Source organism: Pseudonaja textilis, chromosome 17, assembly GCF_049901715.1.
Source record: "Pseudonaja textilis isolate UNSWEBS1 chromosome 17, rPseTex1.2, whole genome shotgun sequence".
Lineage (NCBI taxonomy): Eukaryota > Metazoa > Chordata > Lepidosauria > Squamata > Elapidae > Pseudonaja > Pseudonaja textilis.
The window spans coordinates 7,422,049-7,437,071 of NC_142006.1; the positions used below are offsets into that span (position 1 = coordinate 7,422,049).

General features: G+C 43.5%; 1 protein-coding gene across 6 annotated transcripts in view; it reads right to left on the bottom strand.

Annotated features, from left to right (window-relative positions):
- Nucleotides 1-128: 128 nt before the first annotated feature.
- RALGPS1 (Ral GEF with PH domain and SH3 binding motif 1) overlaps nt 129-15,023 on the bottom strand; it is an 89,876-nt gene continuing 74,981 nt past the window's right edge. For 4 of the 6 annotated variants that reach the window (XM_087914758.1, XM_087914755.1, XM_087914753.1 and 1 more), the window contains exons 14-21: nt 13,966-14,117; nt 12,366-12,417; nt 10,451-10,531; nt 7,605-7,710; nt 6,266-6,358; nt 6,018-6,123; nt 5,415-5,506; nt 129-4,165 (exon numbers count right to left, since the gene is read on the bottom strand). In XM_087914758.1, coding sequence (XP_087770884.1) covers nt 4,136-4,165; nt 5,415-5,506; nt 6,018-6,123; nt 6,266-6,358; nt 7,605-7,710; nt 10,451-10,531; nt 12,366-12,417; nt 13,966-14,117 — 712 coding nt within the window. In that variant the 3' untranslated portion in view covers nt 129-4,135. The remainder of the gene's footprint in view (nt 4,166-5,414; nt 5,507-6,017; nt 6,124-6,265; nt 6,359-7,604; nt 7,711-10,450; nt 10,532-12,365; nt 12,418-13,965; nt 14,118-15,023) is intronic. The other 2 variants (XM_087914759.1, XM_087914757.1) reach the window with 2 other exon arrangements.

The following is a 15,023-nucleotide window of genomic DNA, read 5'->3' on the forward strand; positions in this document are numbered from 1 at the left end:
GCACCTGGCAGGGTAGGAAACCATTGAGGAGCCAGGCTGGGACTCTGTAGCTTTACCATCAATCAAGAAGTCTTAATCTTCCTGGATCAGAATGCAGAAGAAAATAAAGTCCCGTGAATCATTCGGTCTTTTTTTACATTAAAGTTTTTGCTTTATTTAGTGAAACAGTTATTATCAATGTAACAAGCTGAAAAATACAGCAACCCGGGAGAAGACTGAGGTAACAAAATACTTTTGCCAGAAGAAGAACCAAAAAAACCCAAACTTAAAAAGACTTCCACAGGAGGGTGAAAACTTCAGTAGTTTATCCGGGAGGAGACAATTCACAAGGAGTGGGAGAGAAAAGGCCTTTACAAGAAAATTCCATGCAATGGACCACTGGGAATATTATGGGTGAAAAGGGAGCCGGGGAAAACAGGAAAGAAAAGAAAAAAAAAAAAACACAAGGTCTCACCCAGGGAAAAAGAAATCCAAAGTCTAGAAATGGGTTGAAACCACAAAGGCCAAAACGGCTGAAATCCGGACACAATAATTTCCGCCTCTATCGGGGGCTACTTGGAAAAAAAAGAAGAAAAAGGAAAAAAAAACCTGCCCAGCATGCATTTTGGCACTAGGTTTACACGAGCTAATAAATTAAGAATAATGGGTGTGGCCTCGAGACACCGCTACACGAAGCACTGTGGTGGAAACCCAACGGATAGATGGAGGGACCCTAGTCCCCAAATTGGCTAAAGGGCGGTCAGTCCCACAGAGAGACTTGTCCTGGGCTGGACAATGGGGGGGGGGGGAAGGTTTCAAAGGCGGGGGGGAAAACCCCCCAAATCCACCTTCCTTGGAGCGCAGGCATGTTCGTACGTGCGCCAATCTCCGTTCCTTCAACCGAAAGGCATCTTCGCCTTGAGCTCTTTCGCTCTGCCAAGAAGATAATCTCCAAGTTGAAGGAGCTTCACAGAGGTGTATGTGCGTGTGAACGTACTCTTTCCGTGTGCGTGCCGGTAGTAGCCATAATAAGCACACGCCTTGGCCGCTCTCACCACCTGTCCCCTTGTAATCTTGGGGTGCCCTCTGCGGCCATCTCACCCGCACCAGCTCTGAAGGCCCTTTCCAAAGTGGAAAGGTTCTGTTTACTCAGTTTCGGCCTAGCCGTCGTTGGACAGACAGATGGGGGGCTCCGGATTGGGGGGGGCGGCGTGGAGACCGGATTTTTTGTAAAAAAAAATAGTACCAATATGCACCCCGTTTAATTCACAGTCAAAGATGCACAATAAAAAAGAACATTAAAAAAAGAAGCCGCTAAATAGAATCCTCATGCTTTTCATAGGACAATTACCATTTAAACGTGGATTACGCGAAGGAGGAGGAGGAGAAGAAACGGAAGGAGAGGGAGAAGGAGACAACACTGGTCTATTACTCATTTATTTCACTTTTTCAAACCACCCCACTGCCTGTATTGCTGAATGAAGCACCATGTTATTCTATCATCACTGTACATTCCCCCCGAGCCGTGGGCTGCAGCTCTTAGACAGCTCTACCAAAGTCAAAAACGACGGCAGGCCTTCTTTTGCTAAACTGCTTCCTTTAAAAAAAAAATATTATTACTTAAAAAAGAAATTTAAGTGAAAACAGTCTCCTACATTCTAAATACAGAATTGCAGAGGGATTTGTCAAGGTTTTGGCATTCTCTCTGCCAACGCCTGCAAGTTTCTTTCATTACAAAGGAGAGGCATGTCGATTTCGGCACGTCGAAACAACCATGTTCTCCAATGTCATTAAAAAACAACAACCAAAAAAAACCCCTAGTGATTTGCAGTCCCAGAAACTCGAACTAAAATGATGGAAGTTGGTAAGGACAAAAACGACCTTCCCCCCTCTTTAAGACAGGGCCATGTTTAAAGTGGAGGTTTCCTCCCCCCGCCCTTTCTCACCCAATAAATCAATAATCAATTGTTGTTCTGAAAGGGTTTGACAATCAAGTCCTGAACTTTCTTTCTAGAAGTCAGACTGACTACAATTCAGCACACGCACAATTTCATAAAATTCGCTTCGTTTTTGTGTGGTTGGGGACGAACACGGGGACGGCTTCCGCAAAGATGGAGACTCCTTTCTTGAACTAAAACCGTCTCTGGCTTGGAGTCATTTCACTTTAATTAACTTGATCATCACCAAGTCAGGCCAGAATGTTTACCAATGGGGTTTGATTTTATTGCGCTAGTCCAACCCTCGGTGTTTACTGAAATTTAGCAGAGTTGTAAAAGGGGGTTATTGCGATTTGGGCTCAAAGTTTGCCAGATGCAAATTAGCTTCTTGGTTGGGTTAATTGGGTTGGAAGCCAGATTTTTTTAAATTGTCATTATGCAGCTGGTAAGAAGAGAAGGGCCTTTTTAAAGGCTCCAAGCGAATGGCGTATCCTCCTATACGGAGGCGTTACTGAACTGCCTGATATGAAAATCCAGAGAAAGGGTACATTCTCCAGAATAATCTTGGACTACAGACATTCAGAACCACAATGGATGCTACATCCGGACGATCCACCAGAAACTCCAACCTATTTCGCCATCCTGAAATCCTACAGCAACTACCCAGCTCGTAATAACCCACAATTTGTTGCAATGGTTTCTAACCATTTCTCCATGAGAAAAAAAACAAGGATTTGGGGTAGGGGGGGAGAAAGGGGGGGGGGCTGAGACCTGTTTTCTCATTTCCTGTCCAAACCCAAGAATTTCTCTTACCTTCCTTCGCTCTTAGAAACGGGAGATAAGACAAATACAGCGTGACACTTAAAAATGCATTACAATCATTAATGGCGAAGACATTTAGCATATATTTAAAGTAAACACGGCTTGGAAGAGAGCCAAGATTACAGTCCGATCAAGTAGCACGCTGGTCTTTCAAAGCCAAGGGTGTTGTTCCTCCAAAATGACCACTGGCTCACCTGTGTTAAGAAGCTGGATCGTTTGCCGACCCTTCAAGGTGCCACGAAGCAGCTCACGACTTCGTTGAATTGGGAAATGAAGAAACTGGGTGGACTTTGTTAGCCATGCTACCTTGGTTTAAAAGAACATTGGCTTTCTTGGCTGAGTAAAAGGGACTTGGTATATTTCTCTCTCTCTTAGGAGAATCCATATTTAATACTTTTCCCTCAACCCATGTTTTCTGGGATTGGGAAGTTCTAAAACCAGCCCTGCGGGGGGATCTAGGAGAAGCTTGCCCAGTGGGACATTTTGGGTGAACAGCCCCCTTCAGCCCCCCCTGCAAACACAATTTAAGGCAAATCTTCCCTTTGGGATGAAGCAACCCAGAAGGAGCCTTAAGATCAAGCGTATTTCAGCAGCACTTCAAGGTCCCTTCATCGCTAGGGGTACCTCCAGTTCATTTTAAAAACAACAAAACAAAACAACCACCACAAAATACAGCACAATTAATTATGAGTTACAAACAGAAAAAAAAAAAATTACAGGTGTTTTTTTTTTTTTAATCTTGTGCCAAAATACACATTTTCCCAAGTAGCTGAGCGCAAGGGCGACGTTGGTCGCATCCCTAGGTTTGATACAAAAATCTGAGGCAGCCACAGGGCAAAGCAACTCAGTGCACTTAAGGTTATAAAAAGGTTGTTTCACAACGTTCTATTCTAATTGACACTCTGCAGCAAGTTAACACTGTCAAATGTTTGTTGTTTTGTGCATTAGAAATAACTCTAAACCCAACATGGGTTAAAGTTCTTGACTCACATAAAGCAGCTTGACCGTAAAAAGAGCAGTTTAAAAAAAAAAAAAAGACATCTGGAGAGATGTGACGGATAAAAGTTTGTGGCAGGACAAGAACCCACAGCCGTCGTGACCTCCACGGCTAGAGTTAAGGACCCACGGATCCTGTGATGGGTCAGGCTGCCTCTCCAAACAGTCCAAATCCTGTCTTTCGTCAGTGCAGTGAGTCAGATCCTGTCCCAAGGATAACATTCACGTCTCTTTTTCTAGAAGCTGTATCATAATTACTTTCAAGTTATGTAGAAAAGTGCTGAAGTCGCTGTGGGAGACGGCTGGTTTGCTCTGAAGTCTTTTTCCTCTTTGCTTTAATGGAAACCCACCTTCCCATCTTGCAGTTTGGCACTGGACGTTATACCGCACACTGGAGCAGGTTACTCAAAGGACATAAGGTTTGCAGGTACCTGGAACAGCAAGGAAAAATAGTTAATGAAAAGTGCTGGATAAATGGTCCATGGATGGAAGATTTTCGCAAGAAGCCTCTTCAAGGCAAGTCAAAGTCAAGGCAAGTGAAGTAGAAGTCAAGTCAAGCAGAAGTCAAGTAAAAGTCAAGTAAATTCAAGCAAAGGAGAGGTCAAGTATAAGTAAGTCATCGAGAAGTCAATTATAAGTCAAGTCAAGAAGTCAATTATAAGTTAAGTCAAGAAGTCAAAGTCAAGTCAAGAAATGATGTATAAGTCGTCAAGTGGTCAAGTTCAGAAGTCATATATAAGTCAACCCAAGTCAAAGTCAAGAAAAAATCAAATAGAAGTCAAGTTAAATCAAGAAGTCAAGTATAAGTCAAGTAAAAATCAAGTAAAGTCAAGTAAAAGTCAAATCAAGAAAAAGTCAAGTCTACGTCAAGGCGTCAAGTACAAGTCAAGTCAAATCAAAGTCAAGTCAAATCAACTAGAAGTCAAGTCAAGTAAAGGTCAAGAAGTCAAGAATAAGTCAAGTCTACGTCAAGTCAAGTAAAGGTCAAGTAAAAATTCAAGGAAAGGTCAAGCTAAAAGTCAAGTAGAAGTCAAGTCAAACTCAAGCATGTCAAGTCAAAGTCAAGTCAAATATTAAACTATTTATTACAGCTTTGGCCACCCTTTGCATTAAAAAAGAGTAGAGTTAAAAAAGAGAAACAGCTTAACCCCAAAATTTGTTTGTAGATCTTTGGATTACAGCCTTTTGGATTACGAAAGTTTGGATTAGAAATGTTTGCAGCTCCTTAGCACTGTGCATCCAGCCTTATCTACCCAACCATCCTGCCAGTGCAGCCACTGATAAAGACCAGGACTATCATTTGTGATTGGTCCACCTCAAGTTACCTATGAAAATTGACACATGAAATGGACCAATCATAAATGTTTGTCCTACTCAGCATCAGTGCTTGAGTTAAGCAGGTAAGACTCCAATTCAATACTATGTTGTTTCTGGATTTAGCAAGGTGAAGAATCCAAAGTTTATATCATGTATCTCCTGGACTTCACCTACATCCAAAAGGCACCACAATGTCTTTGGTTCTCCTTCTCATTTTATTCTCTGCTTTTGGGTTAGAGATTGACCTACACAATGACCCTGGGAATGGGAACAAACGAAATTCGTGGGAAGATTTGTAACCCAGTTAGCAAAACATCTCCACTGTGTCGCTTACAAACTAAAACCAAGTAGAAGATGGGCTACCTGAGGCCTGTTGCTTCTGCAGGCATCATCCAAATGTTTGTGCCACAATATTGCATGAAACCTGGAACCGGTCTGAAACTTGTAAACATTGCCTGCAGAGTTTTAAAAAAAAGAAAGAAAGAAATAGCACCAAGGTCTTTGTGATTTGCTAGCAACAGCAGCACTGAAGAATGATATCTTGAACGTTTTTTTAAAAATCCCCATTTGTACGATTAATACGATCAATTAATCATAATAGAGCTGGAAGGTACCTTGGAGGACTTCTAATCCAACCCCCTGCCCAAGTAGGAGACCCTACACCATTCCAGAGAAATAACTGTCTAATCTCTTCTTAAAAGCATCCAGTGATGAAGCACCTACAACTTCTGAAGGCAAACTAGTTCCACTAGTTAATTGTCCTCACTGTTAGTAAATTCCTCCTTAGTTCTAAGTTGCTTCTCTCCTTGATTAGTTTCCATCCGTTGCTTCTTGTCCTGCCTCTCAGGGGTTTTGGAGAATAGCTTGACCTCCTCTTCTCTTCTCCGGGGTAGCCCCTCAAATATTGGAAGGCTGCTGTCATGTCACACATCTATTCTATTCTAAAGTCCCGCTAACAGGGCTTACCTTTATCTGGGTTGTTCAGCTGAAAAATATCAGGATGTTCAGGATCATCAGGAAGCGCTACCATCCAGCCCACAATGGAAACTTTCTTTCCCGGAGTCGATTTATACTGCGACAAGGAAATGTCAGATAGAAAAATAGCGGTCAGGTGGCTCTGGCTACCATCCAGGAAATGGGGATTTCTCCCCGGAGGGAGCTGCGACGGGACACGGGAAATCCTCACCCAAGCTCACAACCCCCATTTGGCTTACGTGCTTCCTCTCGCTGCCCCTTAAGGACTTGGCTCCGAAGTAGATCAGAGTGGATCCTGACAGAGTAATCCAGTACCTGGTCCAGGAAGACAGCTGGAAAAAGAAAGAAAGAAAGAGAGAGAGAGAGAGAGAGAAAGAAAGAAAGAAAGAAAGAAAGAAAGAAAGAAAGAAAGAAAGAAAGAAAGAAAGAAAGAAAGAAAAAAAACTGTAAAAACTGTAAAAACCTTCCCCCTTACAAAAGTCCTCGACTTAATCACAGTTGTGTTCAGGGTCCATTTGAAGTTACAGCAAACCTGGGAAAAGCCAGTTATGACCATTTTTATTCACTTGCAACATCCCTGAGGTCACATGACCAAAGTGGCAATGGACTCATACCTACGACGGTTGCAGGGTCCCGGCGGGGTGTGTGTGTCAAATCGATCCCCTTTTGTGATGAGCAAAGTCAAAGGGGTTCACTTAACAACCGTGGTATTCATTTAACAGCTGCTGGGTTAAACCCTTAACCACCAAGGCCATGAAGGGCTAAGTGAAACACTTAACAAACGTCTCACTTGGCAACCAACATCTGGGGTTCAATTGTAAGTTGCAAGCCAAGGGCTCTGCGTCGGAGGCAGAGATGGGGCCGGGGCTGTCCGACAGTTATCAGCTGCCTTCGGAGTCAGAGATCAGTGGGGAAGAAGAACAGCTGGAGCCTGTTCCCAGTGTGCACATGCACAGAGCTGCCAGGAGAAGGGAACAGCTGAGGAACAAGGGTTGACTCGGGAGTATAGGCACAGTTGGATGGAGAATGGCCCATCCCAGAGGGGTGAAAGGGGAGTGGTGTTTGCAGGAGACAATTAGTTCAAGTCATTTGGGTGAAGATGTGTTCCTGCCTTCTTGCCAAGTATTGTCTGCCACAGTGTGGCGTCTGGAAGACATTGGCCTGGCAGCTCTCCAAGCCGGATAAGGTCTGTGGTTGCAATTCACCTTTGAAAGACTGTTTGCTGGGACTTTGCTGGATGTGAATGAGAGGAGTTCACATTAGCCTAATAAAAAAAGGGGTTTTGCTGGGACGAGGAGCCTGCTTTGTGATTTTGTGAAGCCTCCGTCAGAACAGGAAGCGTCTGCCAGAAAACAACCAAGGGAGCCCCAAGGACTCCTCATTTCAACACGGAGCTACACAAGTTCTCAGATAGGTTTACTATTCCACCCCCACAATCCATTTCTCAATCTCATCAACTTAAGGAGCTGCCAATGTCGCTCCGTTGATTGAAACTGAAACGGAGACGCTTCTGCCCATGTAAACCATGATGGGCATCCAAGCTTTTGGCTAGGGTCAAAGCATACTTGACGTGGTTACCGTGGGCTTCCGGCCTTCCTTCAGCAACGTCTTTCTTCTCAGGGGGCCTTCCATAGTCACCACCCCCATGGAAGCCCCCGATCTGCAACTGCAGGCACCTGCTGGGCTGAACAAAGAGACGGACACAGGTTTGCGGAAATTAGATGATTACGACGGCATGCAAAATTCATACGGATGGAACCCTTAGCTCGAGCAACCTGTCTTCTTCTAAACATGGAGCCTGGGGGTTCTTTTCTTCTTCCTCCTCTTCTTCTATATTTGAAGACCTGCCTTTGTAATATAAGACTTGGTATTTTAGGGCCTGTGAAGTCCTTGGTGCTCTCTGAGCTGGGTGGGTTCTTTGCAGACATTTTATGACCCATCTAGGTAACATCATCAGTGCTGGAAGGGAGTGGGCTTTGTAGAAAGGGAGGAGGAGGAGGAGGAGGAGGAGGAGGAGGAGGAGGAGGAGGAGGAGGAGGAGGAGGAGGAGGAGTGTAGGATCATTGATGTTCTCTCAGCTGGGTGGTTTCCTTGCAGACATTTCATGACTCAACTAGGTAACGTTATCAGTGCTGGAAGGGAGTGGGTTTGGAAGGAGGAGGAGGTGTGGGGGGATAGTAGGGACATTTCATGACTCAACTAGGTAACATCATCAGGGCTAGAAGGAAGTGGGGTTTGCTCTCTGTTTATATACTAGTGACCTGCCCTGTCAGTGCTGGCAGGAATGTTCTTGGTGGTCCTTTTGATTAGGCTGTTGTTTACTGTTGGCTTGTTTGTCTGAGTTGGTAGTTCCTCGATTGGGGTATTGTTGACTTCTTCATTGTTGGTCTAGGGTTCATCTTGGTGTTACTCTCAACTTACCTAGGTGCTGGTTGCTGGCGAGAAGATATTTGGGTCTGTTTGTTTCCCGATGATGTTACCTACTAGGCTACTGAAACGTCTGCAAGCAAACCGCAAATCTCAGACAGCACCAAGGACAGCGCAAACCCCGCTTCCTATTCATACTGATGACGTTACCTAGTTGGGTCTGCGAGAAAACCGCCAGGCTCAAAGGGCATCAAGGACCGATCCCTCCTTTCAACGATGCGTTACAAATATTCTCTTCTAGAAGTACTTTAATCCAATCACAATGAACCCCCATTTCCTGACCAAGTGGGTGTGTGTGTGTGTGTGTGTGTGTGTATGAAATGCAGCTTTTCTTGGCTGGTGGCAGCGCTCACAACACCACTGTGCTTGACGACTAGGAAGCCAAAACGGATCCTAACTTTTCCCCACTTTGGCAGGGAGAAGATTCTAAGCAGCAACTACAATTGTTATTAAATACATACAAACCCTCAATGGTGGACAAGAGTGACGTTTTCCCAGTTGGAACTGCCTATTAACCGAGAGACAAACCAAACCAAACCAAACCAATGGGCAGAATACATGAGGGTGCATTAGTAAAAATAAATAAATAAATGATGTCTGTTTTTAGCATACTAGCCAAGGCGAGGGATTTTTAAAAAAAACAAACGGTAAAGGCGTTTGAAAATATTTATTCAAAAGATAAAAGAGAATGAACGAAAGGTAGAAAAAAAATAAGGGCTGAAATGGAAAATGGATTGGAGAGAGGGATCTTTTCCAAGGCGGGAAATCTTTTTCTCCCGCACGGAATTCACGACATCTTCAACTGCCGGAGGAATCTCCAAAGCCAAACGCTGAGCCCAGCAAAAGAATTAAATCATGAGGATGAGGAGGGTGAAGAAGAAGAAGAAGAAGAAGAGGAGGAACAGAGGAAGATATGCAAACTGGCGCTGGGAGGAACAATTTTATTTTTTTTTCTTTTGGCTAACCTCGGACAAACTGACTAGGATGATTGCAACACCTCTGCCCCACCCCCCCCATCTGCTCTTTTTATTCTTAAGCCTTATATATGTACTAACTCGATCCCCGTGCTTTGCTACGAAACTATGTGGTCGGGCTTAGTTTTTGGGGAGGAAAATATGGCGGGGCGGGGGGGAATTCTGCCTCAGCCTACCAGCATCCACCGGCATTCATCTGGCTAGCATAGTGTGCGAGGGAGTTGAGGGCTGTTTGGAAACTGAAACAATATTTGTTGTGTGAGTAAGAAGGAGACAGCCAGGAGCCTGGGCGTGGCTTAGCTTAACTGTTCTGTACTAAAGCTGCTTGGTGCTCTGAAACTGAAACTCCTCTCCTCTGCTTGTGTTCTGTATTTGGAAGAGATTTCTTTTCAGGTGGGGAGGTGGAGTAGAACGCTTTAGCATCAGAGCGTGATAATAATAATAATAATAATAATAATAATAATAATAATAATAATAATAATAATATAGGAAATATTAATGCTCTGATGGTCATTTCGAAAAATCCTTTCTTAGTGAGTTTTTATGTTTAATTTTGGCAGCTTTGATTTTTTTAGACAGATGTTGCCTTGTAGCTTCTTTGGAACTACAAGGCAACTTTTCAAAGCATCCACTTAAGAAGCCACTAGTAAAATCCACGGGGTTTTAAATGTGCTTAAATCTGGACAATTCTTATACATCTTTATTTTTTCATGCCTCATGATTGTTCCAATAGGAGAAAGAGGTCTAAACTGGCATTTTTATTCAGCATGTTTATGCGCAGCGTTGCACGTAAGCATGAGAAGTGAGTAAAAATGTGGGGTTTAAAAAAAAAAACCCTCTTCTTGTAACATGAGAAGGAAGTCACTGCGCAGATGGGGAAACAAAAATGACAATGCTTTTGAAAATAAGGTCTGAATTAGCAAGGGAGGGCAAAAGAGAGGGTGAAAATAAGATTTGGCACCATCGTCCAGAGAGAGAGAGAGAGAAAATAAAAAGAGAGACAGACCCACCACCTAATTGTACCTGTAGACACAGCTCCGACTTCTGGGTGAAGTCCGAATTGGCACCCGCCAGTTGGGCCCCAGCGTGGCATACAACCGACCCCTGTTTACACGAATTCACACGTTAAGTTCTTTAGTTAGCAGGCAAGTCGCGAGGCAACCTCCCCCAAAAAAATTAAACCACACAAAAGGAAAGGTGGGCCAAACACCACGGAATCACGGCTACATTTCTCACGTGTGTAAACTTAAAGTAAGATGAGCGTTGGCGGGAATTGGAATCAAGATGTCCGTTTCTCAAGTGTGTAAACTTAAAGTAAGATGAGCGTTGGGCGGAATTGGAATCAAGATGTCCATTTCTCAAGTGTGTAAACTTAAAGTAAGATGAGCGTTGGCGGGAATTGGAACCAGACATCCGTTTCTCAAGTGTGTAAACTTAAAGTAAGATGAGCATTGGGCGGGAATTGGAATCAGACACCCGTTTCTCAAGTGTGTAAACCTAAAGTAAGATGACCGTTGGGCGGGAATTGGAATCAGACGTCCGTGAAGAAAAAGGAGTTGTTGTTGAAGCTTCCCAAGGACTTGGAAGAGCAACTTGCGAATGAAAGGGCTATTTTTTGGGGTGGGGGGTGAGGGGTAGGAAGAAAATTTGCCTGGTCAGGTCGAAAGGCAAAGCTGGGAAAATTATCCAGGAAACAAAACACACCCCTAAAACCAGAAGAACCACGGGGCGCGTTCAAAATCCATAGCAAGAAGAGCCAAGAATGAACAGGTGCGACCTCCCATTGAAAGCAAAGAGTGGCTTTAATTCTAGCTGAATAAACCAGGAACAGTCAACGGCCCTGATAGTAAACAGACACGGTTCCTCCCTTTGAAGAAATCAAAACTCTTGTTCTTTAATATTATTCTCCACCCACCCTTCATCGTGTGCCATTTGGAGAATAAATGCATTTTGACCAAATTGGCTTTCCAGCTGAGTTGTTGAGATCAAAACAGTAGCTGCTTAGGCGACACCTCACCAAGGCAAACAAGATTCTTCAGAGAGAAAAAGAATATCATTTGAATGTACGATGGGATATACACGGAAAGGTGTATTACGCCACCACGTTTACACTTCTTATTATGGAAATAGAATCAGGTACGGAAATACAATAATCCCTGATAGAAAACCAAGGGAACCAAGATTTGTAATTATAATGTAAAAATATAAAAAGTCCTCCTCCAATCTCAGACACCCCAAACTTAGCTACCCAAATGCCCAAATGTTGGTCTCCAAGCAAATAAAACAGGCACAATTTTGATTCCTTGCCGAATAAAACAATCTTAAAGCAGATATCTCAAGTTCAGTTAATTCTCCTCTGAAGCGAGAATCCAAAACTTTGGTTCAAAATCTCTGAAAACTGGAGTTCCTGTCTTCAAATTCCAAAAAGTACTTCAATATATTTTTTTTTAATCAATCAAATTCAGACCTGTCACTTCTCGGTTAAGAAATCAAGATTTTAGAGGGCAGGAAAGAGATTCTGGTGTAAGAAATGAATCTAGAATCACAAAGAGCTACCCAAAGGGGGCTTACCTGGAGCCCAGATGTAGGTGGAAAAGGAAACAGAGGGAGATTGTGGGTTGCGATTGACAATGATCAAATATTACCTTTGGTGCCAGCACAATGAGAAATTTTGCACTCTAGTTAAACCAGGTTTGGAAGTATTTATTCTAAAGCTCAACGCCACGGGAAAATCTAGTGTGCTGCTGGAGGCAATGCACACAAGAAACGATTGCAAAATTCACAGTACATTCACAGCCACAGAGAAAGAAAATGTACAGCAACCCTTCTCACTTCTTTGCGCAACCCCACAGTCTGAATTCAGGTCATTCGGATTATCGGAGACTTTGGTTAAATGCAACTCATGTCCCATTCATTCCTAGTCAAAGGCAAAGCTCACCTTTCCAGCCCCGATGACGGCTCTTCGCTGAATTCTGAACTTTCACTGCTTTCTGCAAAACAAAGGGGGAAATATTTAAAGCAGGGGAAGGATAATAAATAATAATAATAATAATAATAATAATAATAATAATAATAATAATAATTCAAAACAGGTCTATCATGCCCCTTACAGAAGCCAAAAGATCTGGTATTCTGTTTCATGCTGTCGAAATTCCAAGCCACAAAAGGTTGAATGGCTGAATGAATGAATTCTTTTATTGGCCAAGTGTGATTAGACACACCAGGAATTTGTCTTGGTGCATGTTGTATATATGTACAAATATTTTAAGGAAGCTTTAAAGCTATCCTTATTTTTGCCATGTTGCATGGGGAGAAGGAGATTTATTGAAAATAAATAAATTCGCAGTTTAATGCAAGTACATCTCAATTAAAAAAAACACAACAACCTTTGTTCACAGACAAAAGAGACAATAAAGAGATGTTGGATTTTTCCTTTCATCAAGACAAGAACTGACAGTTTGGTGTCATGGAAAAACAAGCAGATGATTATCTGAATATGGAATGAGGGTCTTTTTTTCTCTTTTTTTCTTTTACAAATCGATGCAATCCTGTTAAATTCACCGGAAGGGAATTTAAAGTCGAGTCTTTAACGATGAAATGGCCTTTCTTTTCTTTTCCCAAACGGAGTAATTTAGATTGTTGGTCTGTCCATGGCTTAGAAGCATTGTTGAGCGGTAGCCAACACAACTACTCCTTCTTTCCCTGTTCAAGTAAGCTAAATTATAAATGCTGATGTGGAGGCTAGGGAACTGCTCAGCACGGCCATCATTTGGGGTTGATGGATTGATGGACTAGAATAGATGATATGGAATGATTAGAGCATTTTCCACATTTGGTAAGTGCATTAAGCCTGTTTCACGGGTAGTTTTGACAAAAAACTCATGCTGCAGTAGACCAACTCCAAGCCATCCAAGACACCAAGGACCTCTCAAACCAACAGCTTCCTCACTGTCTTGCCTGCTAATTCTACTTTCTAGAACACAGAACCATAGAGCTGGATGGGACCTCAGAGGTCTTCTAGTCTAACCCCCTACTCAAGACAGGAGACCGTAAACTATTCTGGACAAAGGGTTGTTTCGGTCTCTTGTAAAAAACCTCCAGTGGTGGAGCACCCACGACTCCTGGAGGCAAATCGTTCCCTACTTCTAGCCTGGTTCTCTTGCTAACCAGATACGCGCAGCCAACTCTCCATTTCCACTGAGTATGGAAGAGCTCCTTCCTACTAAGAGTATTGTATTCTTGTATTCTTCCTGCCTTCTGAGCAATGCTTTTGAGATGACTGAAACTTGCATTTTCTCCAACCGTTTCTCGGTTTTACCAAAGGGCCATCACAACTGGCGCCACTTAACAGCACGAAAACGGAAACGGCTCCAAGCTTCAACCGCTATATTTTATCACAACGGTTCTCAGCCTGTTGGCTGTTCTCAAAGACCCTCATCTGGTCATCCTGGGGGGGTGGGGGGCGGCTCTGGATTCCAGGGCAGAGGAGGTGGGCAGGCCGAAGCGCCCAAAGCTGCTTCTTCTACGTGGATACTTACCTAGAGAAACACCATTGGTGAACACAGAGTTTAGCGGGTGGTTCCTGACAGGGCTGTGAGATTCTAACACGCTGTCGTCCAGCAGGTGGCGCTGCTTCTCTGTTGGGAAGGTGGCGCTTTTACTTTCTACTACACTGAATTGACACATCATACTGGGAAAACGGGAGGGGAGAAAAAGGAAGGAAGGAAGGAAGGAAGGAAGGAGGGAAAAAAGAGGAAAACATTTTCTTTAGATCATCTGGTAACAGCCGTTCATGCTCAAAGTTTTGCCTGCCTGGATTTTATTGGGGTGGGGAGTTCTTAAGGGTCAGGAAGTCCTTAGGGCAAAGTTCTCACCGCACAATCAGGAGGTTGTGAGTTCAATCCTAGGTAGAGGCTAATATTTGGAATAGACTGTCCTGCTCGAGCAGGGGGGTTGGATTAGATGGCCTTCAAGGTCCCTTCCAACTCCGTTATTCTATGTTCTACAAGCCTGTCATCTCCTTCTTAGGACTTCGTTCTAATGATCCATCCGCCCAAAATTGACTTGTTTTTTTGTTTTTTTTTTAAGCAGATACCGGTCCAACTGAGATGGAGACTTCGGCCTTTACCTAACAGAGTAACAGAGCTGGAAGGGGCCACAGAGGTCTTCTAGTCCTAACAGGAGAACCTAGACCAAAGGTCTTCCAAACTTGGCAAGCTGAAGACTTGGGGACCTCAACTCCCAGAATTCCCAAGCTAGCATGACTGGAGGAGGAAGAATTCTGGGAGTTGAAGCCCACGAGTCTTAAAGCTGTCGAGTTTTGAAGACCCCCTGCTCTAAACCCTTCCAGACAAATGGCTGTCCAGTCTCTTCTTAAACACCTCCAGGGTTGGAGCTCCCACAACTTCTGCTGGCCAGCAGTTCCACCGGTTAAACGCTGGGAAAGCAACGCGCCTTCCTGTTTCTAACGCTAAGCTGAACGCACGCATTCCTAACTCATTTCTTTCAGGCCAGTTGGGCACCCGTAACATGGGAAGAAACATCCTTGACTTGGGTAATAAAAGATAAATTGGAAGGTTCTTTCTGGTAAATCGGC